The sequence below is a fragment of the Lissotriton vulgaris genome, chromosome 5, assembly GCF_964263255.1.
Source record: "Lissotriton vulgaris chromosome 5, aLisVul1.2, whole genome shotgun sequence".
NCBI classification, from domain to species: Eukaryota; Metazoa; Chordata; class Amphibia; order Caudata; family Salamandridae; genus Lissotriton; species Lissotriton vulgaris.
The window spans coordinates 30,363,482-30,388,442 of NC_141693.1; the positions used below are offsets into that span (position 1 = coordinate 30,363,482).

Here is a 24,961-nt window from a genome sequence, read left to right on the forward strand (position 1 = left end):
AGTTTGGAGGTGAGTGCTCTGCGGCAGCTATATAAATATTCCATTGCCACCAGTTGAACCCGTAATACTCAGGTCCTAATGGAAGCAGCCCCTTTGAAAGTCAGCAGTTCAGTATTATATTGATATAGCTCTCCCTACCAAGTGTGCCTCCCTGAACCCGCGGCGCCGGTATACAGTAGTGCAGCTGCCTTGCTGTGACTGCTATTAATAAATACAATGAATGCTTCCATCGTTCTGAGCTGCCTGTGCCTCTGCCTTTAGTTTACTGTGTCGGAGAGCTGTGCAGCCGCTGTCAAGACTCCGCTCTGCTCAGTTTTCAGTTGATGCCATTAATGTACTTTAGTTCAGTGACTTTGTACAGTTTCTAGTTGCTCAAATGGATGTAATCTTATGTTTCCCTTGCCTTTGCTCTCATAATGACACTTAAATTATAAAAATGTCACGCACAGCAATTTGAAACCTTGGCAGCTGTGCGGTCACTTTAACGCTGCTCAAGCAGGACTAGTGTTCGCCGCTGGATCTTGAAAGCGCATGCGTGCAACCATACGCATGCGCACTAAACGGCCAGGAGAGTGGGGGCTTAATAATACACACAAGCCAAGACATCGGGTTTCCACGAATGCGCATAAATTTGCGCATGCGTGGAAACGCGGGGGGGGGGGACTCAGGAAATGTACACCACTTATTTCCCCCTGTATACAGTGCTATTTCTTGCTCTAATAGAAACCAATATGAGATATAAAGGCTTCCAAGGTAATACCCCTACTTTCAAAAACACAATAAACCTAAAATACTGTCAAAATGTAACAAACAAATACTGTCACAATGTATCATGGGAGGGAGAGAGTGCGCAGACGCCGACGATTTTACATCATCACGTCGGCTAAAGACCGCAGCAATATCCGCTTCCATAATCAGAAAGAACCTGTTTTTTGTACAGAGAAGCTGTGTGCACAAGGCCCGGGCACCCAAGAGGAAACAAAGGGGAAAAGGTAAAAGACGCAAAGAATTTGGCATAGACGTGGTGAGACAACGGATTGAAAGGGAAAGCGGAGTTAGAGCCAAGGGTGGGCCCTGAGACAAAGAGATCAAGCCGAGCCTTCAGAATATTTGGCATGTGAGCCACAATCACGACACACATTCATACCCACACCCTGTTGACAATGAGGGGAGTAAACTAACAGGCAAATCAGGTATTTTTTTCCTTCCAGTTTTATATAGCACAAACTTGACCCGAAGGTGTCGAAGCGCTTTACATGAGCACCAGTTGCATTCCAGAGCGACACATTCATCTTTATGCACATGGAGATTTAGTGATTTGATTCATGAAAAGGGTGACAAAGTGCACACCAGTTGCTTCCTTTCGTCAATTTCTTATCCTGTGTTGAGCTTGTTCGCATGCAGAGCCCTGACAAGACAGGCGGGCAAGCCAGGCCTAGGCAGGCCAGCATACAGGGCCCTCCAACAGGAATGTAGGCCCCATGGCGGTTCCTCCTGGAGCCCAGCAGCAGCAACAGCCCTCACCCCTCCCCCATGTCAGAGGAACAGCACAACTTGCATAGGGTCACAGCCCCAATATTTATACTAACATTTTTCTTTGTCTGCAAGCACAGAGCTTGGGGGAACCAGTTCCAACTTGTTCTGGAGCACTCTGATTACAGTGCTCACACCCTTCTTTGGGAGTTGGGGGCTCTGACATTGGACACACCACAGGGGGACAGAGTCAGCATTGACCTAGGCAGGCACAATCCTATTCAGGGCCAGATGACTACTCCTCCCACTACTCCAAATGCAGATGTCCTATTCAGCCTAGCGCTGATTCACCCTGCCCCTCCTGGAGCCACACACAGCTATTTTATCTGCTGGTAGTCTACCTTGTTATTCTGCAAGCATATCTGACGACCTCAGAGGACAGTCTTTTGTTTAGGAGTCCTGTAAGGTGAGTCTATACTGTATTTGCTGCCAGATATAGAACCTGCAGAGGGCAAGGATCTGATGGAATACGTGATTTAGAACTTACAATTAATTTGGCCATCGTATTATCTGTAAAAGGGGAAAAAGTGGTAAGCAGTAGCGACCCTTGCTCAATGTTTAGGGTAATTGTTTAATCTAATAGCCCGTATCTGCATGAGTTTTTATTGATGAGTTTGTACAGGGTTTTAACTATATTAAAGTATTCTTCTGATGATTTTTTTGCAGTATAATGTTTATCTTTAAAACATTTGGTCTAAGCTGTCCTTATTTGTCTTTTATCATCTTTGATCAGGATTTTGTATTTTATTTTTTCATCAGGACTGTAGTCTGATCTCCACAGTTGTTCCTGGCATTTGCATTTCTGTCTATACGTCCCACGTTCTTGGGAATACCCTGGAGCAGACACCGGTGGTCTGTGATTTGTCCTCATTTTTGAGAGAGGCAGTCATGTGACGGCTGTATCAATACAGCCTGCAAATGTAACTGCTGCTAGATAGATGTCACTTTCAGATGTGGGTTGGGATTCTAACAGCAAGTTATTTAATTCTGTATTGTCAATTTTATTCCACTGTCTGTATTTTAGTACTGTTGGTGCTTTGGAACTTGGAGGATTATTTATAAAACATTTTAGATTGAAATTATAGCCCTGTGCTTGGTCCAGGCCAGAGGTACGATCTTATTGACCAGCAGGTTTGGGCCATTGGTAAAAATTCCATCAAGTGTATGATTTGCTTCATGTGTAGGTGATTTAACTAGTTGTGTCATATCAAAATTCATCATAGTGTCCATTAAATATTGTGTATCCTTTTCTTCTGATTGTTCTAAATTATAATTAAAGTCCCCATGATCACGAGCTCAGGGAGGACTAAGTATGATTTGGTGAGATTCAGTAGTGATTGAGTGAAATGTTCCCTTGGGCGAGGTGGGCGGTAAACCAGGAGGCCGTTAAAGTTGTAGGTATTACTGATCTTTAAATTAAACATAAGAGCTTCACAGCTTGATAGTGGGAGGGGTTTAAAAGTGGCCTTAGGGTGATTCCTCTAAACAATTGCTGTCTCTCCTCCTCGCTTATTTTCTTTACGGACTCTAGTCACGTCATAGCCCTCTGGGATGGCTAGATTAAAATCAGGGTCAGGCGCATCGCGGCCAAGGTTTCAATGAAAAAGGAGACATCTGATCTCTCAAGATCTTGAAGGTCCGTAAATTCCTGATTAAGTTGTATTAAGGACCTGGGGCGTGGCCACGGAGGCGACTAAGATGGCCGCCTTTGCTTGAAGCTCCGCTGTCCGGGCGGATAATCACGACATCCTGAGGGCCTGAGGCGTCGTTGACACCGCTCCCCTCATCCATCCTGCAGCTGCGTCGATTTGCTGCCGATCGATACCAGACTTGGGCTTGGGGGCGCCCTGGAGGAGAAACTACGGCGGAGGAGCGGGTCGCCACCCCACCGGCGACCGCTCTCCCTGCGCCTGGATCGCGGGTAAGTCCTGTCCTGGGGCACTGCGCCTATGGTCCGGGGTCTGCTTTGGGGGCCGGGTGCCTGGGCTCGTCTTTCCCGGTTGCCGACCTGATGGTTTGCTCGTGCTGGCTCTGGAGTTCTGGGCTGCGCGCAGCCTTGTGGCCTAGTGCGCGGGCCGGGACCGGGGGCTGGAGTAGCGGCTACACCGGGCGGGGATCGGGCCGGGCGCCGGTGCCTGGAGGGGGTCTCCTGGGCGGGGGTGGGCGGCCTTCGGTTCGGGGCTGCCACGAGACTGAGCGGCCCCCGCCTTACTCCTCCTGTAGGGTCCTCCCATGCCCGTCAGTTGCACGGAGCGGTGCTAAACCTGAACTATCGGAGGTCTGCCTGCCCTTGGCCGCCATCTTATCTGGTGGTCCCACAGAAGGCGCGGTGAGCGCTCTAACGGCCAGCAACCACGCGTGGACCTTGCCGACCACACGATTCTTGGAGAGCCGTGCCCTGCCACTTGGTCACTTGCGGTGCGCTGGCTGACCGATCCCCTGGTTATTGCCGGCCTTGTTACCTGCCAGGACCTGTCCTAAACAGCCCATTCTACCCTGCCTGCACTGCCTACGTGTTGCAGACGCTCTGCCCACCGTGAGCCTTGATAGCCGGTTGCCACATTGCAGTTCTACTTTCCACGACCGCACTAGGCCTCTACACTTGCCTCCCGCCTGCCTAATTAGCTGCGACAAGTGGTGGACTGACCTTCAGCTAGCATGGGGAAAAGAGACCCACACCAGCATAAACTCAGTTTCGATAAAACCCCCCTGCTCAACAGTGATGCTGCCATGGGCGCCACGTCTGAGGCGGTGCCACCCACCCAACTGGACAACGCCACTACACTGGTTGCGACCATGATGTCCGAGATGAGAGCTGGATTCAAGGCACTGGACAATAGATCCGACACGCTGGAACAAAAACTCGCGGATATGGGCTCCAAAGTACAGGCCCATGATCGCCGTTTAGACGTGGCGGAAGCCCGCATTTCGGATATGGAAGACTCAGGCACTAAAACACTGAAACGTCTTGATAGAGTTGAGAAGATCTCGAAGGAGGTGGCCATTAAAAATGAGGACTTAGAGGCGCGGGGACGACGCAATAACATTCGCATTTAGGGTGTGGTGGAATCGACTCAAACCGGCCGGATGGACGTCTTTGTGGAAAAGCTTCTCATTGATCTGTTCGGAAAGGACCAGTTTACTCAGGGGTTTGTGGTGGAAAGGGCGCACCGATCACTAGGTCCGCAACCGCAACCGGGCCTTCCGCCACGTCCAATCATCGCCAGGATCATGAACTTCAGGGACCGTGATGCAGCTCTGCGGGCCGCTCGAGAGAAAGGTGAAATTCGATGGCAAGGCGACTCACTGTCATTCTACCCTGACTTCACCGCCATGGTCCAGGAGGCAAGAAGGAAATACACCGGGGTAAAGGCCACACTGCAAAATCTGGGCCTGAAATACGGTATGCTTTACCCCGCACGCCTCGGGGTGGAGGTGGCCGGCAGGGCCCGCATCTTTGACTCCCCATCGGAGGTGCAGGAGTTTTGTCACACCTAAAAGGCCAAAGGTTCCCAGAGCTCGAACAATTCCAGGGTGCCGTCACCAGCGCAGGGTTACACTCAGCAAAGCGTAGATCTGTTCACTGACGCTGGGCAGGGCTGACACTTGCTCTCTTAGTTTTGCTCACGCGCTCACATTGTGATCCACAAGCGTCGCTGCCGGTGACTCACTGGATTGCCTACTCCACAATAGTGACTTGATAGCCCGGATGTCGAGGCGTCGCTACCCCCCCTGGCAATCGCCGTGTTAACTGGGAACTTTCTGTTTTTTTTTTTTTTTAATTACGGAGGTTTCTACTGCATTTATGTTTTCACTGTTCATGATGTTATGTCTTTCCTCCGCACGGGGTGGGATGGTCCTCTTTGGGTTTTGCAGGAGGCTGGGTGGAGGGGGGGAATGGTTTTTGTTGGGTTTTGTTTTGTTTACAGGTGTCCAAAAGTCTATACAGTCACTGTTTCGATACCTACCGGTTCATGCTGCGGGCCATTTAACCCTACTTCACCCTCATGACCACATTAGGATTGCAACCGGGCCCATCGGAACTGTCGCTCATGACCTGGAATGTTAGGGGTCTGAACAACGACAGAAAGTGCAAGCAGGTATTAAACTATATAACCAGGCACAAAATCGATATTGTCTTCCTACAGGAGACCCATCTGACCACTGACTCTGCTACTAGGGTGGCCAGAGGTTGGGGCGCGCATCGCTTATTCGCTAACTACAACAGATACTCCAGGGGGGTGGCGATTTGTGTCCACAAATGGCTCCCATTTCAACCACACCACACTGTCCTCAATAAAGATGGCAGATATGTCATAGTTACGGGAACCCTGATGGGACATAGGGTCACACTCGTTGGGATATATGGCCCTAATACAGACACCCCCGCTTTCTTCAAAGACATACTGGTACACTTATTGAACTCGGACCAAGGCCTAATACTGATGGGCGGGGATTTTAATCTACTCTTCAACCCACCGAGGGACAGCACGGCGACTACCCCAGACGCGCGACCCCACTCACGCCCAGTCCTTCGTGACATCTGCACGCACTTCTCCCTAGTGGACATTGAGGCGCTACTACACACTTCTAGACCGGCCTATTCCCACTATTTGGGATTTCACGACACCTGGACCAGAATCGACTATTGGCTGCTATCCCCGGAGGTGGTTGGGTGTGTGACGGACCTACTTGCACTCCCGCGCACGCTATCAGATCATTCTCCCATAGTGCTTTGGTTAAGGATCCCTCGGGAGGGGGGCTATGAAAGGAGTTGGCGCTTTCCTGGGAAGGCTTTACTGGATCCAGTTTTCACAGAGGAACTCAGGGAGGCCATAGTGGACTATTTTGACTTAAACACGAGCTCGGTAGACACCTGGGCTGTTCTCTGGGAGGGGTTTAAGGCAACCATCAGGGGTGTATGCATTGCTAAACACACTGGAATGCTTCGTGACGTGCGGGCTGCCCTCTCACGCATAGAGCGCGACATTGCGGCACTGGACACGGAACAACTGCTTCAACACACGGAGGAAAGGGAGCGCAGGCGCTTACAATTGATGGTGGAATTTAGGGAGGAGGCAGAACGAGAGCTCCGTTTCTTTACCAGATCGCATACGGCCAGACAATATGGGGAGGATGATAGACCTGGCAAACTACTAGCACACCTTCTCTGTCCCCCCGCTCCTCTTCCTACATCACTGAGCTTAGGGGGCCGACGGGAGGCATGGTACGCACCACACCTGAGATCTGTGCCGCCTTTCTATCCTACTACACCTCCACCCTGACTGACGATGTTGTTGAGAGAGGGGATTATCTGAATGAGATTGCCATGGTGTTCTTAGATAAATGGATGGTTGATTTTTTGGCAGATCCCATAACAGCGGATAGTGTAGAGGAGGCTATAGACTCTATGAAAAGCTCATCGGCCCCGGAGCTGGATGGGTTTTCAGCAGATTTCTACAAGGCTTACAAGGACCTGCTGGTTCCCCAATTGGTGGAAATGTACGCGGAGGCGCTCGAAACTGGTTGCCTACCCCCAACTCTGAGAGAGGCAGTCATTGTGCTGTTGCCTAAGCCGGGCAAAGACGCTCTACACTGCGAATCCTACCGCCCACTGTCCCTATTGAATCTTTATTATAAGATCCTAGCGAAAGTTCTCGCCATGCTCCTCTCGCTTTTGATGGAAACCATAGTCTCACCTGCCCAGTCGGGCTTTATCCCTCACCGCTCCACGTCCCTCAACCTCCGCACCCTGTTTTCTGTCCTGCACCGGGTGGACCCCGACACGCCAGCGGCTGCGATACTATTGGATGCTGAAAAGGCGTTTGACTCCTTAGAATGGCCTTTTCTGATGTCTGTGATGCGCCGCATGGGCATCCCGGAATGCTTAGTCAACACAGTTGAATTATTGTATACTCTGCCCGTCGCCCGGCTCCGCCTCAATGGTACCCTCACTGCCCAGTTCCGACTGGCGCGCGGCACGAGACAGGGCTGCCCCCTATCCCCCCTATTATACATTCTAGCAATGGACCCATTGGTCCGTCACTTCCAGGAGAGGCACTTACATCGCGGCCTCCAATTTCGCACGGGCCCACTTCTTGTCTCGCGGTATGCAGACGATACCATCCTCTATGTCAGACAACCACAAACCAACCTAGAGCCATTACTCCTAGAAATTACCCGATTTGGCAAATTTTCTGGCCTTCGTATTAACTGGCACAAATCAGTCATATTCCCGCTAACGCCCAGTACTGTCGAATGGCCCAACTCCTTCCCTCTTACATGGTGCCAAGACTCTGTGAAATACCTAGGCATCCATATACATTTGGAGACGAACTCCATTCTCAGATTGAATTCCAGCACTGCACTGGTGGCCCTGGAGGGGCAGATTGAAAGATGGAATAGACTCCCATTGTCCATGGCGGAAAATGATAGTATTACCTAGGTTTCTATACTTGTTCAACAATATACCCATACCCCTCACCAAGGTTTTCTTCACGCAGCTCCGCTCTTTGCTCCTGTCACTGGTGTGGGGCAACAAGACCCCACGGGTGGCATGGCACGTGCTAACTCTCCCGTATGAACGGGGTGGACTGGGCGTCCCTGACTTTTACCTTTACTTTCTTGTGGTGCAGTGCTCGTACGCATACCCATTGTTTCACCCTGACACCAGGATTCCATATCTGAAGCCGGAGGCCGATTTGGTGTTGCCGGGTTCATTATCTACCACACTCCCATCGGGCTTCCCGAGGGATCCGACTGATATCCAAACGGTGTCATCTACGTGCTGGGCGTAGGGGAGACAATGCCGCCTGGTCGGCCTCCCGCAACTGTATTCTCAGGCCTTTCCAGTGCCGAACGCCACTTGGCTTCCGATAACTGGGGAAGCGGTGGTGCGTCAAACGTTGACCAAGTTCCACATAACCTCGATCAGGGATTTATTCCCGGAAGGGCACGCTTTTACACTGACTGAGGATCACAGATTTACTGAAAGGACATTCATGGACTCGTTTGTCCTTACCAGACTACGCTCCTTACTACGCGCTTCCTTCTCATCGTTTCCCCTCCCCCCCGAGGAGATGACGCCCCTCACTTTTATCATTCAACACCCATAGAGCGCGCACCTGGTCTCCAAATTGTACCGGATGTGCTGCGACCTCCTTCCCTCTCGAGACCGGGTTGTACGTGCTGCCTGGGAGGCTGACTTGGGATATTCTATCTCGGACGAACAATGGCTATGGTGCTGCAGAGCGACCAAAAATGTATTAATTAATAGCAAACACAAACTTTTATATTTCAAGATTCTGCGTAGGCTGTACTTTACACCAGAGCGACTCCACAGAATAGACTCGTCACGTCCTCACAACTGTCCCAAATGCGGTGGCCAATTCGCAGATTTCGCTCACCTTTCATGGACCTGTCCTAAGTTACATGACTATTGGTCCCAGATACACACAACACTTGGTACCATGCTCCACTTAACCCTGGCCCCGATCCCGGAAATCGCTCTGCTGGGATATGTGGCAGACTTTCCGAAGACAGTGCGCAGGCTAGCGGCGCTGGGCTTTCTACTGGCCAAACGAGAAGTTGTGCTGAGATGGTGCGACCGACGTCCCCCCCCTTCTCAGCTCCTGGCTCCGGAGCATGGCACATTGCAACCTCAACAGCACTGAATACTCGGAAATGGTCCCCTCCGCATCAAGACCGGTCGACATCTGGGGCCCATACCGTACATATATAGCAAGCACCATTGAGAGTACTCAAAATGCATCGGGTCCCGATATTGCCCCGCAGGGTGTTGGTTGAGGAGTGGGGATATGCCCTGTTACTGGCCACTTGTTGGATGCACACTTGGTGGGAACACCCCTGCCCCCCTTTGGTCAGGTGTCTCGTTGACTGGTAGCGCTGAGTGGGTATGCTGCCCTGGGTGATCACAGTAGGCAATGTCCCCTGACGTGGGTTTTTATTCCTTTATTGGCCGTACAATTGGAGTATGATTGGTAAATGATACAATTAATGACTGTGACTAAAGTGACCCCTTATGATCCGTCATTTCATATTGCATTTGTTTGCTTCTTTTTATTTGGCATTTCTTTTTGGAAAAATATTACTATGTTACAAGTATGTTTCTACATGACATTCCTGGGAAAAAAAGGTTCTTCTGTAATGACAAGTCACATCTGTATTGTACACGGTACACACTGCGATATGTACGCTAATGCTAAACGCCACTGGGCCTCCGGGCTGTCGGTAACATGGCTGTGTCATCCCATCGTGCACCTGATCGTTGTCAACTCTTATCATGCTGCCGGCCCCCGGGTTGTAGGTGCAAAAGCAGTGTACCGTATGAAACTTGCAATAAACAGTTGAACACCAAAAAAAAAAAAAAAGTTGTATTAAGGACCTCATATTTAAGAGCAGGCAGGAAAGTGAGTTGTTAGAGTGAGACAAATTTGGGGTTGGGCATGCTGAACTAATAGCGACATTGTTCTAGTGTCGGTGGTTTGGGCTGGGCTGGCGTTGACTGGAAAATTACAGTTGGGGAAAGCATACCTTTGGGCAGATCTGTGAAAATGATCCAAAGTGCATGGCAATGACTTACCTCTACCTACAAATGAAATTAATTCAGACCTGGAGTAGGTTTGGTGGGTGCGGGGACCAGTGATTCTGGCACACAGCGCAGTCTGGCTGCAGACGTGTGCAGATGGACTTGCCATTGTTGCACCTGTTGCATGTGCCTGCTGCATGGATGCACTTCTCGGTCCCTTAAGAGAGCATGGTGATGGAGCGTGACCGGATGTGGGACCAGCAGTGGGAAGCTTGATATGTTATGTTATCTGGAATTTGTAGAGCGCGCGGCTACTCCATAGAGTGTCCCGATGCTAAGGAAAGACCACCATAACCACTGACAGACAAACACCCCCAACCACAGTACAAGAAGAGCCTAAAGCTGGAAATGCCACGTCTTCAGATTCTGCCTAAGAGTCAGAAGGTCCGGGATCTGTTGCAGAAGGGGGGAGGCTATTCCAGAGTCGGGATGCTACTATTGGAAAGATCTTCCTCCTACCTCCTACCCGTGAGAGCCTGACCCTTGGAGTCACGATCAAGCACTGGGTAGAAGATCTTAAGGAGCGCTGAGGCATGTAAGGCTGAAATCTTTCCCTTAGATATGGGGCCCCGTCCCATGGAAAGCTTTGAAGACCAGGACTAAGGCTTTGAAGTGAATTCTTTTTTACACTGGAAACCAGTGAAGTGAGGACAAGAGATGAGAGGTATATGTTCTGGGCCTAGTTAGAAAGATGGCCCTACCTGCCATGTTCTGAATGGTCTGCAGACGACCCAGTAGGTACTATGAAAGTCTCAGATACAAAGAATTGACATAATCCAGTCTCGATATCACTAAGGCCTGGACAACTGTTTTACGGTGAGGGACTGGTAGAAGTGGGAGGAAGTTTTTCAGCATTTTCAATGTCCCAAAACAGGTACCTGCCACTGATTGGACTTCCACCTTCATAGAGAGAGCAGAATCCAATTTGACCCCCAGATGTTTCACAGTAGTGACCTCAGACAATGGGGGGACTTGTCTTGTGGCCATCAAGAGTGCCAAGCTTCGTGTAGGCGAGGGCCCAAAAAAATAATCTCTGATTTATCAGAGTGCATTTTAGTTGATTACAGTTAAACCACGAAAAGATCTCAGAGAGGCTGTTCTTTATACTGGTCCCATCGAAGTCAGAGCCCTTCTCGCACGTGAACAACAATTGAGTGTCGACCGCGTATGACACTATTATAGCCCCATGCTTCTCAGCGAGAAAGGCAAGAGGGGCCAAGTACAAATTAAACAGCGTGGGACTGAGAATCAATCCCTGCGAGACCCCCACATTCAAGGACGTAGTTTCTGCCAAAAAAGGTGGTGCCCAGATTGTTTGAGAGCGGTTACTGAGAAAGGATGTCAACCATTTCAATACCGTGCCTCCAAACCCACCCCCTCAAGTCTTTGCAAAAGTCGCTTGGGGGGACTGTATCGAAGGCCACGGAGAGGTCGAGTAACACCAGAACCGTGCTCCCTCCTCTATCTAACGTGGATTTAATCATCTCAGCAACCACCAGCAAGGCAGTTTCGGTGTTGAAGTAGGCTTTAAAGCCCGATTGACTGGGGTGTAGGAGATTATTGGCCTCTGGGAAGTTCGTAACAACTTCGTTCACGTATTTCTCCAGGACTTTAGAGTAAAAGGGCAGGAGTGAGATAGGCCTATAATTACTGATCACCTCAGGATCTGCCGTAGGTTTTTTTAAAAGAGGGAGGATTTTAGCATTTTTCCAAATTTGAGGCATAAGGCCCTCCCGCAATATGGTGTTTAAAATTTAATTAACAGCCAGACTAATCACTTCCGCAATGGATGACAAAACTGTAGCCGGACAGGGGTCTGGGGGTGAACCAGACTTGAGGTTTTTCATAAAAGAAAGAGATTGATTGAGGCTGATATTCAGGAATTGCAGAAGACTGGCATCCCTGCTGTGGCCAACTTCCTCCACCGCTAAGGGATTATCCATAAAGGAGTTCTGAATACTTATAATTTTTTCGTGGAAGAAGCTGGCCACCCGCTTGGTCCAGTTGCTTGTGGGGATGAAAGGGCGGCTTATAGATGAAGGAGACGAGAAACTTTTTACAATAGTGAAAAGTTCTCGACTTATGTTAGCTGCCTTTTCTATTTTGGTGGCAAGGAACGAATTTTTTGTCCTCTTGAACTTTCTTGTAGTGTTTGTTTAGTCCTTGGTTATAGATGGCTTTATCTGAAGGACTGTAATGCCTTCGCCATACTCTTTCCAGATGTTTACACGCACTTTTGCTCATTTTTAAAGTAGGCGTGAACCAGGGAGCTGAGACTCTGGTAAATTTAGCTTCTTTCATAGTAGAGGGGGCAAGTTCCCGCACCTGCTGATTTAGCCAATCCTCTAGAGAGAGTACATCCCGCTCAGGCTTGCCACTGAGGTGGATAGGGCATTGGCGCAGAGCACTCTAGATTGCCTCCGGTGAAATCAGGTGAAAAGATCTGACTACGGGAAAGAGGTTTTCCCGTAGTGCATGATTTGTCAAATTCCTTCCTTATATTAAAATGTATTAAGTGATGGTCAGACCACGTTAGGGCAAGGGGAGCCTCAGTTTCAATCCTCATAGAGGAGAAGTCCTGGTATAAAGTGTGCCCTTTATCGTGCGTGGGTGGATTAAGATACGGGGTTAGGTTTAAATTGTCCAAGGATTCATACAATTTTATAGTATCTGGATCTCAGACATGTGGCCAATAGACTCTAGAAATCTCCTGCCTGGCCCAGAGGGCGGCAAATCAGGGCCCCGCGATCAACTGATGTGCCGTGACAGTTAAAAGGAAACCCAAACTCTCCACACCTTCCAGATCTGGCAGTGATAGGGGAATACAGCTAAGAGAACTCTTAAAAATGAAGGCTAAGCCGCCTTCCCTGCCCTAGAGCGGTCTTTCCTTATGATCTGGTACCCAGATGTGATGGAATTGGCGATGGTAGGAGAGGCTTCAGTGAGCCATGTTTCTGTCTTAATACCATGTCTGGGCTGAGATCAACTAGTACATCGTATAATTGAAGCTCATGTTTTTTTATGGAGCGTGTATTTAATAAAAAACGCTTTTAAATGTTTGCCAACATATTCCTGCCTAGACCTATGTGAGCAGACGGCAGATGTGATATCAGGTGGCCCAAGATTAGATGACACTACACAGCTGCATTCTTTGCAGCCGGGAGGGGTCTTACTCCCAGGAACACAATAATGAGGGCTACACGGTGAACGCCTGCCAATGTCAAGAAGTCGCTGAGAGCTGTACCTGATCATAGGTCGGTGTTCTGATGGCAGCCTAGCAACATGTCCCGCCCCGGCCTCCTCCGGGACACTGACGGACGCAGACGGGCTTGCCTTTGGTGCGCCAGCAGCGCGTCCGCTGTTAGCGTGTGCAGCATCCTGTTTAAATAAGGCCAGCGTGAGGGCAACGAGAAACAGCTTGACCGCACCGTCTGGCAAAGATGGCGGTGGCGGTCGGAACTGTGCAACAGTCAGGGTTCGAATCCCCCCTCCTGCTCCAGTATACAGAATGAAATTAAAATTCCCACACAGGTTAATCACACAAAAGTTAAAAGATTCTCCAATTTTAAAAGCAGGTCAGAGCAATAGGAAAGCGATTAAAATTAGCAGCTGAGTACAGCGAGGTAAAGCGCTAATCTTGTCAGTTTCAGATATGGCACTTCAATTTTAAAATATAGTAATGCGCAAAAGAACAATAGTAAAAACTAGGGCCCTGCAAGCTCCTTCCAGCAGCACAGGGTCCCCCGAGCTGCATAAATACTGGTAAAACATAATAAAGGAATTAAGGTGGCAAAACAAAAAGCAAGAGTGGCTCCCAACTTACCTTCAATCATGAACCCACCAGAAAACTCACCAGCGGCGTTAAGAACACCAGTGCACGCTGGGTGGGGCATGATCCCATGCTAAGGCACCCCACCCTCAGTTCACGTTAGGGGATATTATACTCATTTGTAAAGTGCACGGGGAGGGTGTCCTGGCGCTGAGCCCAGTCAATCTTAGGGCCTGGTATATTATACTCATTTGTAAAGTGCACGGGGAGGGTGTCCTGGCGCTGAGCCCAGTCAAACTTAGGGCCTGGTATATTATACTCATTTGTAAAGTGCACGGGGAGGGTGTCCTGGCGCTGAGCCCAGTGAAACTTAGGGCCTGGTATATTATACTCATTTGTAAAGTGCACGGGGAGGGCGTCCTGGCGCTGAGCCCAGTCAAACTTAGGGCCAGGTATATTATACTCATTTGTAAAGTGCACGGGGGGGGGTGTCCTGGCGCTGAGCCCAGTCAAACTTAGGGCCAGGTGGGTCTACTCGAAAAGCCAGGTCTTCAGCTTCTTGCGGAATCCAAGAAGTGAGGAGGGCGTTTTTAGCCTCTGTGGCAGGTTGATCCACTCTAGGAGTGATGAAGGAGAAGGCTTGACTGCCGCATCTGGTTTTCTGTATGTGTGAGATTTGTGAGAGTGGGAGCCCTTATGAGTGACAGTGTCTGGAAGGGTTGTGAAATCAGTTGCTTTTTTTTGGCAAGATTCACAAAAGGACTCCTCAGTCGTGGCAGTGCCTCTGTCCTGGGGTCTGCAATGACTGCAGGACCCCACTATGACAGCGGGCCCCCGCCATGACTGCAGGTCCCGCCACAAATGCAGTGGTCCTTTCTGAATTGGGCCCATTCTGTTTGTTTCTTACTACCTCTGCTGAACAACTTCAAACTTCTATATTTCTCCAGGTGGTGCCGCAGCAGAGTCGCCCTCAGTCACCAGTGCCAGCCGCAGGCAGTGCCATGACTCTGTCCAGGACCTGGTTCTACCACCTGCCGCTCTTGTTCCCTGTCCTGTGGGCGGAGCCGAGGAGTCTTTCAGGTGAGTCACCTCAAAGTGCTATGACAAGTCTGCACAGAACCACACTTTATGGAGTCAACCCGGCCCCAGCCCAAGGCAGCTTAGCTGTGTGAGGAGGAGCGGATGAGAGACCTCCATACCTACAGTACCATCCTCCCCCTACCTTGAACACTGAGCCTGAGGTCTGTCATTGTCAGTTCAGCCTGCAGTGCACACCCCGCTTCTAGGTCTGGCTAGGCAGGGTACTTAAGATCAACCTCATGTAACAACAAGCAGTGCAAAGCCTATGGGTGGGCCTTCAATCTTCCATCCAATCTAAAACCCAAAAGCAGGAACTTGATCACTGATTCCCCCAGTAATTCTTGGTTTTTAAGGGGATTCTCAGGACCCCACCTGTGATCAGGTGTTAATTCCGTTGCCCCCCCCCCGTTCCAGCAGTTATAAAGGCCTCAGTGGTGTCGAGCAAATCAGATAAGCGCTGAATGCTCATTCTATGTCCCGGGGGCAACTTGCAGCCCCCCTCATCTTTACATGTGGCACCTGGTGAACACCAGCTGTGGGCTCCTGTGTGCTTGACTGAATACTAACATGTAGGAACATGTTAAACAAACAAGAACATTAACTCAAGTAAAGGAAAAGAGGCACAGAAGGTGTCATGCAATGCCTGCAACCACACCCCAAATGGGACAAACCAGAGTGCAACACCTGCACCACTTTCCTTTGCTCCGTCGGCAAAATCCCTTGTGTGAGGTGGACTTTCTTCACCCGACCGGGGGGTCATATTTGGCACTACCTTCCCAATTGGAAGAAGCCTCCTACCTTCCCCAGGGGGGCAGAAAGACACTGTTGTCCCACCTGGAGGGGCGGTGAGTTATTGCCCAATGCCAGGGTAACTGCCCATTTTTTGTTTGTGTTGGCTCGGTTTTTAAATCCCTGGTGTTTAGTGGGCTTTCTTCCCACCCCCACCCCCAGGGGGGGGGCACATTGGGGGTGAATTTCCCTATTCACCTCCGTGGGGGCAGCAGAAACTATTGGGCCATGATGTGAGGGGCTCACTGTGTAGTGTGGTAATCTTATTGCCCTCACTCACATATCTCACACTAAAATGCTATCTACACTCAATAAATTCAGAAGCAGAAGTCTGGTAGAACAAATCCTGAGCAACTGGAAAAAGTATACACAAAGATAGTTTTGGCATCTTTATCTCGCCCTTTGAAGTGCTCAGCACATGTGAGTGAAATGTAAAACCTCAGTAAACCTGTCAAGCTGTTCTTGACAGTCCAGCAGGATCGGGCACAGTGATGTCAACAAGAGGCCCACTGTGATGGGGGCCGGTCTGGGTGGGTGGGGGGGGGGGGGGAGGGGGGGGGGGACAGAAGAAGGGTGCAGGCAAGCTGTATCTGATTCTGACGGGGTAGGCCTCGTTAGAGTTTTCCGCAAATTACATACTTTTGTTCAACAAGTTTAACTTTGATTTATGTATTTTTACACGAGAATTGGTCGAAATTATATTGGTCGTGAAAAATAAGATGCTTGAAATATACTAGTAATATGATAGAATATGGCCGCAAATGAGACAATAATATGTATACTAAAAGTGAGATCTGTATGTATTGTAGAAATTATTTTAAGCCACATTTTGCACATTTGTTAACATGGCCTAAGTAAATGCTCTTGACACCCACCCCTCCCATCAGGGAGACCTTATTTATTTCCTAATTTTTCTGTGGTGTTTATTTAGTTTAGGCTTTGCAACCTCTGTAGAAATTGTAATTGCATTTATATAGTAATTACTACCCCTGATGAGGCGTAGAAGCACTTTTTGGTGAGAAGCATGCTACTCTGGAACCTGCAAAGGATTAGTAAAGAGTTAGGGAGATATGAAATTAATTTGAGCGGTGGACATGTGAATTTGTTATTTGGATTGAAAAGGATAGTGGAGGGATAGAAGAGGGAAGGTTTTGCATTTATATAGCGCTTGCTACCCCTGATGAGGTGTGAAGGTGTTTTTCGGAGGGTAGCATGCTACTCCGGAACCCAAACAGAATTAGTATAGGGAAATATAAAGTTAATTTGAGCGGTAGACATGTTAGTCTGTTAATTGGTTTGAAAGGATAGTGGAGGGATTGAAGAGGGAAGGTCTGGAAAGTGTTTCTTTTATTTAAATTCATAGCAGTAGGGTGAGGTTTGGGATGAGTAAAGGGGAAAGAGTAAGTGGGGAGTGTTTAGAAAGGCTTGTTCTGGAGATATGTTTAGTAAAAGAGGTATGAGATGATGCAAGGAGAGGTACAGGAGAAAAGGAGTCTAGAAAGTTTTTTTGGGGGATCATACAAGTAGAATGAGGTTTGAGATGAGTCAGAGATTGGAGCTAGAGGATTTATTGAGAGAGGTATAGGGTGAGATATAGGTTAGTGCATTGGAAATGCAGAATTAGATACCTTTCAGGTACTTATGTATCTTTATATTTATTACTTTACTTCTTATGTAAAAGTAAGGCAATATACATAGATTTAAGTTGTATTTGATAAACTCTGACTTTTATTTGTTGCTGTACTTTAAGTTAATTTATTTGTTTATTTGTTTATATATGTGTGTATATATATATATATATATATATTGTAATGCAAAAGTGAAGCAAATATTTAATTGGTCACCTATATACATGTTAAACATAACATAATATAACTATACGTAATATGTACATTTGTTAAGCAGAACTGACAAATATCTATATATTTATAAACATAATTATCAATTATACACGTTTATACAAAGCAATACACATATATAGGTAGAGCTAAAGTCCAAATAAATGTTTATAAACAGAGGGATATGCTGTATATTTGTATTTGAATATGGTGGTTACGTGGGGAAGAGCCTAGTCTTAAGTAGTATTCTGAAGATAATGTACTTATCCATGGATCTAATGTTTGGTGGTAAGGAGTTCCATAGTTTGTCTGCTTGAACAGAGAAGGATGTGCCACTTGAATGTGGATCTTCTGGTGAACCTGTAACCAATGCAGGGCTTTCAAGACAAGGGAGATGTGGGCTTGTGGCTTTATATGTAAGAGTAGTCGGGCAGCGGAGTTCTGAATCTGTTGTAGTCTTTTCATTGTCGTTAATTGTGATTCGTGGTTAAGGCTATTGGAGTAATCGAGTTTAGACAGAACCAGAGAGATAGATGCCTGGACCTTGTGTGGAAATCCCAGGTGGGGAAGATGCATTGTAGAGTTTTTACAGTAACAAAGCTGAATCTTGCTAGTTTGTCCACTTTGGCATTGATTGATAGCTAGGATTCCATGGTAATTCCAAAGTTTCTTACTTCCTTTGATATTTTAGGCAATGTTCCCAGATCATCAGGTGGCGAGCGGGTCATCATTTTTCCAATCACCACACCTGAGTATTTCTGTTTTGGAAATATTCAGTTTGAGATGGCTCCTAGTCATCCACTGATCCATGGAAATGCAAGACGTAGAAATGTATCAACTGTTAGCTTTTCCTCAAGCAGCAGCGTGCTTTGGTTTACATTTTTATATTGAAATGTCCTCAAGTAGAAACAAATATGGATACTTTTAGGAAGCCTCCATAGGTTTCTAGCTAAATGTTTTGAAATACATTGTGAATGGTCTATTGTCTAATTTAAGCTAATGTGTTGAAAAACATGAGATGGTAGTTGCTAACAATAGGCAAAATAGGCTAGTGCTTTGAGACTTACAATGCGACACTGCATCCTCTAGTTTGTCCAGTGTGTGCTCAGACCACTGTTAGTTGTTATTTTGCTTATTAACTAAGCAAAATTGTTTATAAAAATCTCTGGTTTTGGAGGTGAACCATGGTCTTACCTGAGATCCTTCAGAAATGCTGTCAGTTTGCCTGGACTTTACCATGACTAGGATTGTGGTTGCAGGTTGACCAGGGCTCATGCCCCAGCCAACCTGTAACCCATTTTTTAACATTTGTGAGCAGCAGTGAGGACGAGTTGTGTTTGTTCAGTGCCATACAGTGACTTAGGGCCTGATAATACATTTGGCGGTCTTCCGGTGTAGGGCCGGACTGGCCATAGTGGGCACCGGGCAAACCCCCGGTGCGCCGCACGGGTGGGGGACGATTTTGGGCCCCTGGGGGCGTTTCTGTTACAGGGCAGTATTTGCAGCATAGCTGCAAAATCGGCCGAGCACTTTGCCAGGGCCGGTTGTGGTTCCCAGTCCGGCCCTGTTCTGGTGGGGCATCACGCTAGCGCCCTGCTATGTGGCTGCCAAACCCCTTGTCAGATACCAATTGGGGTACCTGCACACCCTTGGTGTAGTTTGCAGTTCAACAATTGACTCTATGTTTTGCGTGCGACCGAGGTATCGCGGTCTGATCAGTCAGTGTAATGGTACAATGACGGAGAAGCATTGTCCTGCTGGGTAACGTCCCCCGGTGGCACAGCTAGTCTCCAACGAGGAAGTTAATCCACTTCTATGTGTTAATTAATACACAACAGTTCAACATGGAAGTATAAAATGTACTTCCATGTTGAACTGTTGCGTATTAATTATCACATAGAAGTGGATTAACCTTCTCGGAAACCCCTAGTCAGGCGGTCCTGCGGCTGTTGTCCCACCGTAGTGCCTTTCTAAGGCTCTTCGGAGACCTTTAGAAACGCAGCGCTGTGGGAGCGTCAAAACACCTTCCTGCATGTCATGGACTGAGCACACCATGTGCCCCCCTACATGCATCCCAAGGCCCGGAGGCAACAGGGGACCCTGTAGGGCCCCTTTAGTTTCCTCACCGCCACCCTTTTCATGGCAGGCTCACTATCATGAAAAGGAGGGCAGTGAGGAAACTCATAATATGCTTGGCAGTGCAGCAGCTGCACCGACAGCATGTTGCTGCCTCTGACCGCTGGACCACGGACATGGAATAAAGAATCCCTGTGGTAGCAGCAGTCCTGTGGTGGTCCCACCACTGTAGTCATAAAACAGTGGGTGGACAGCCACCACATGTTCGGCTGTCCCATGGACAGCCAAATTTGTAATTAGACCCTTAGCGTACACAACCATTCCACATCCAAGACCGATTTGAATTTTAAATTCTCCCGTTTGGCATTTGGGATTCTTCTCCAAAACCATGTCTCTGGGTGCGGGATCTACAACCACAAGCATGGAATTTGAGCTGGTCAAGATTGAGGAATACACAGTGGCCAGGTCAGAAACTTCTGCAAGGAGTTTGGACTTCCTGTCAAGAGCACCTCCAGGAAGGTGGAGTTGCATAAGATGCTGAGGGCCTAGAAAGAAGTTCACTCCTTACTGGGTGAGACCACCAGAGAGGATAGAGGGGCTTGAGAATAGCCCCCAGAGGAACCATCTGGAGTAGATGATGGAGAATGTGACCCTGGAATAGTGCCCTCTGCCAACGCAGGAAGCAGTGTCCCATCCCATGACCTATACCCAGAGGAACTGGGGGACAGGAGGAAGAAGAGGGAATTCAAGCTGCAGATGACTACATTTAAGAAACAGAGTAGAAGATAGCTGAAAAGGCCTTGGAAGAGAAAAATATGTAAATGGCTCATGAGAGGAGCTTAAGGGAGCTAGACATCAAAGGCAGACTGGCAGATTCCAGCAGTAATGATGGTAGCAGACCAGAAGTACTTGAAGGAGAGAAACGGGTTCGCATACCCAAGGATTTGGTACCCAGTTAGTGCTGGTGGGGAAAGACATAGATAAATAGTTTTCTGCCTACGAGGTAGCACTCAGGATTCACAAGTTACCTGACAAGCACTTGGGGGTGGAGGGGGGGGGGGGGTGATCTGTGGAAATAAATGCCTACTGTTGGGTGGGACATGCTTCTGACACTAGATATTGGGGACTAAACCAAGTACACCTTTATGTTGGCCATTCTAATTGCTAAATTTGTGCTGACCCCTTGGAAGTACTGCCAGAGGTTCAGGAACAGCGAGAAGCTACTCAACCAATCCTGGGTAGATTTTGTGGACTACTCCAGCAAGGCATGAATGGTTGGGTGTGGGCCAGCAGAAAGAGGAAGGAGAAAAACTTAACAGTAAAGAGTTCTCTAAAGGCCCCCAAAATAATTCTCAAGGGAGTAGTGGTAACCAGTCTCAGTCTGATCCTAGGAAAAAGGGGTCTTTGATCATAACACAGGGAGGTTTGTACATCAATGTTCTGAGTATTACAAGTATGGGCACTCCAAGGGCAACTCCAAATGTCCCAAGAGGGCACAACCCCTACCGGCGGGCAGACACTTGAGTTTGCAAGTGTAGCACTCGTAGAGGAGACAGTCCCAGTTAGCTTTGGGAAAGAGCTAGAGGTCACCCTAGTTTCTGTGGGGGAAAAGGAAATTGTGCTGAAAGCCCATATACCTGCCAATACTTCCAAGTATAGGTCTCCATAGATGGACAACGGGTGGAGGTTGTGCAAGATACAGGAGCCAGCATAACTACTGTAAATTGTCAGCTGGTGTCTTCTGAGAAGCTACTTCTGAACATATTCCACCAAATCATAGTCGATAATCATGAGAGCCACCTGCCGGTGGCCCTGGTTCCCTTTGAATGGGGGAGGTCTCTTGTTCTCTGAAAGCAGCTGTAAGCCCTGGCGTGCCTATAGATTGGCAACAACCTGGAGCAAACAACCTGGGGGGAGAGAGTGCTCAGGTCTCACTTAGAGATGTAGGGATTGCTTGAGTGAGTCCTTATGAGTACACAGTCCGTGGCTGCCCACGTAGGGAGTCAAGTGCGCCTGAAGCTTGGAACAGTGGACCAAACAACTGCCAAGAAAGAGAGGGAGCGCCGGGACAAGGGAAACTGGACACTGACGTTCGCATGGTTGAAATTGATTGGGCTCTTGAGGAGGAGGGCCCGAGTGAAATAGGGAGGAAATTGTCGCCCTAGGTGACCTGCTTGAACTTGCCTCGGTATCGGAGACTCTCCCGCACATGATACGAGGTCACAGGAACCCTGTTCTTTCTCGGTATCCGAGACGCTCCCTCACATGATACGAGGTCACAGGAACCCTGGCCTCCCTCGGTATCCGAGACGCTCCCTCACATCATACGAGGTCACAGGAACCCTGGTCTCCCTCGGTATCCGAGACGCTCCCTCACATGATACGAGGTCACAGGAACTCTGGTCTCCTTCAGTATCCGAGACTCTCCCTCACATGATACAAGGTCACAGGAACCCTGGTCTCACTTGGTATCCGAGACGCTCCCTCACATGATACGAGGTCACAGGAACCCTGTTCTCCCTCGGTATCCGAGATGCTCCCTCACATGATACGAGGTCACAGGAACCCTGTCTCCCTCGGTATCCGAGACGCTCCCTCACATGATACAAGGTCACAGGAACCCTGGTCTCACTCGGTATCCGAGACGCTCCCTCACATGATACGAGGTCACAGGAACTCTGGTCTCCTTCAGTATCCGAGACTCTCCCTCACATGATACAAGGTCACAGGAACCCTGGTCTCCCTCAGTATGCGAGACGCTCTCTCACAAGATACGACGTCACAGGAACTCTGGTCTCCTTCAGGGATCACTGACATAATATTGATCTCAAAAATATCGAGATACCAAAATATCGAGTAAAAAATATAGAATGACAAAATATCGACTTCTTATCTCCAAACAGGTAAGTACCAAAATATCGAATCAAAAATATCGATGTTAAAAATATAGACAGTCAAAATATCGACTTTTTAAAATAGTTAAAACTAATTTAAAATTAATAAATTATTAATAAATATAACTAACTTAAAATACTTAAATAACATCAAAACTAATAGATAATTAATACAATAAAAAAATAAAACATATATATATATATATATATTTACCATAGGATAGCGAGAGGGTTACATTTACTATTAGCACACACTCTAGTGAGTGCAACAGTAGAAAAAACATTGGATCGAGTAGCAGTAAACATTTACTATTCCCACTCCAGTGAGTGCAACAGTAGGGAAAACGTTGGATAGCGGGAGGGTAAGAATTACTATTCCCACTCCTGTTAGTGCAACAGTAGGGAACGCGTTGGATAGCGTAGGGGTAAAATTTACTATTCCCACTCCAGAGAGTGCAACAGTAGGGAAAACATTGGATAGCGTAGGGGTAAAAATTATTATTCCCACTCCAGAGAGTGCAAAGGTAGGGAAAGCGCTGGATAGCGTAGGGGTAAAAATTACTATTCCCACTCCAGTGAGTGCAACAGTAAGGAAAGCGTTGGATAGCGGGAGGGTAAAAATTACTTTTTCCACTCCAGTAAGTGCAATAGTAGGGAAAGTGTTGGATAGTCTTGGGGTTTAAATTACTATTCCCACTCCAGTGAGTGCAACAGTAGAGAAAGCGTTGGATAGCGTAGGGATAAAATTTACTATTCCCACTCCAGAGAGTGCAACAGTAGGGAAAGCGTTGGATAGCGTAGGGGTAAAAATTACTATTCCCACTCCAGTGAGTGCAACAGTAGGGAAAGCGTTGGATAGCGGGAGGGTAGAAATTACCATTCCCACTCCAGAGAGTGCAACAGTAGGGAAAACGTTGGATAGCGTAGAGGTTTAAATTAATATTCCCACTCCAGTGAGTGCTACAGTAGGGAACGCGTTGGATAGCGGGAAGGTTAAAATTACTATTCCCACTCCACTGTGTGCAACAGTAGTGAAAGCGTTGGATAGTGGGAGGTTAAAATGTACTATTCTAACTCCAGAGAGTGCAAAAGTAGGAAAAACGTTGGATAGCATAGGGGTAAAAATTACTATTCCCACTCCAGTGAGTGCAACAGTAGAGAAAGCGTTGGATAGCGTAGGGGTAAAAATTACTATTCCCACTCCTGAGAGTGCAACAGTAGGGAAAGCGTTGGATAGCGTAGGGGTAAAAATTACTATTCCCACTCCAGTGAGTGCAACAGTAGGGAAAGCGTTGGATAGCGTAGGGGTAAAAATTACTATTCCCACTCCAGAGAATGCAACAGTAGGGAAAGCGTTGGATAGCGTATGGGTTTAAATTACTATTCCAACTCCAGTGAGTGTAACAGTAGGGTAAGCGTTGGATAGCGTAGGGGTAAAAATTACTATTCCAACTCCAGTGAATGCAACAGTAGGGAAAGCGTTGGCTAGCGTAGGGGTAAAAATTACTATTCCCACTCCAGAGAATGCAACAGTAGGGAAAGCTTTGGATAGTGTAGGGGTAAAAATTACTATTCCCACTCCACTGAGTGCAACAGTAGGGAAAGCGTTGGATAGTGTGAAGTTAAACATTACTATTCCCACTCCAGTGAGTGCAACAGTAGGTAAAGTAAATACTTCATATATAAATACAAATAGCATAAATATTAATACTACTTACAAATTAATTTAAATAATTAACAATTTTATATAATATATTAATTAATCAATTAAAAATACAAATAAAACTAATTATTATTAATTACCTACTAATACAAATTATTTACCAACTAACAATAAATTAATTAACATTTTAAAATTAATTAAAATTAGATCAAAAAATCAAAATGTAAAAAATGTAATTACTTACAATTAAATTACTTCCCACCCTATTCCCCTATAAGCCCACAACCCACTACATAAAATAAATTAATAAAAGTAACATAATTAACAATTATTCAATTATTTAAAATTAATTAACACTTACCAATTAATAATTAACAATTAATTCAAAATAAATACCAATAAATAAATTAAAATATTGAACTAATTATAATTAAATTACTTCCCACCCTATTCCCCTCTAAACCCACAACCCGCTACAAAAAATAAATAACTGATATTAACATATTTATCAAATAATCAATTAAAATAAAATGACAATTATATTTTAATTAATTACCAATAAATAATGAATTAACAATTATTTCAAAATAAATAACAATAAATAAATTAACATATTTAATTATTTTATTTATTTATTTCTTTATTTCGGCTGCTTTGGCCATAAAAGACACGTATATACATACATAGAACATAGGATGATAACAATATACG

The 24,961-nt window shown here is 47.1% G+C and overlaps 1 protein-coding gene across 1 annotated transcript in view; it reads left to right on the forward strand.

The window, feature by feature from the left end:
• Positions 1-885: 885 nt before the first annotated feature.
• The window catches only part of LOC147710044 (major histocompatibility complex class I-related protein 1-like), a 195,427-nt gene continuing 171,351 nt past the window's right edge, over positions 886-24,961 (forward strand). Inside the window, exons 1-2 of the mRNA XM_086919312.1 lie at positions 886-992; positions 14,858-14,990. Coding sequence (XP_086775438.1) covers positions 14,912-14,990 — 79 coding nt within the window. The 5' untranslated portion in view covers positions 886-992; positions 14,858-14,911. The remainder of the gene's footprint in view (positions 993-14,857; positions 14,991-24,961) is intronic.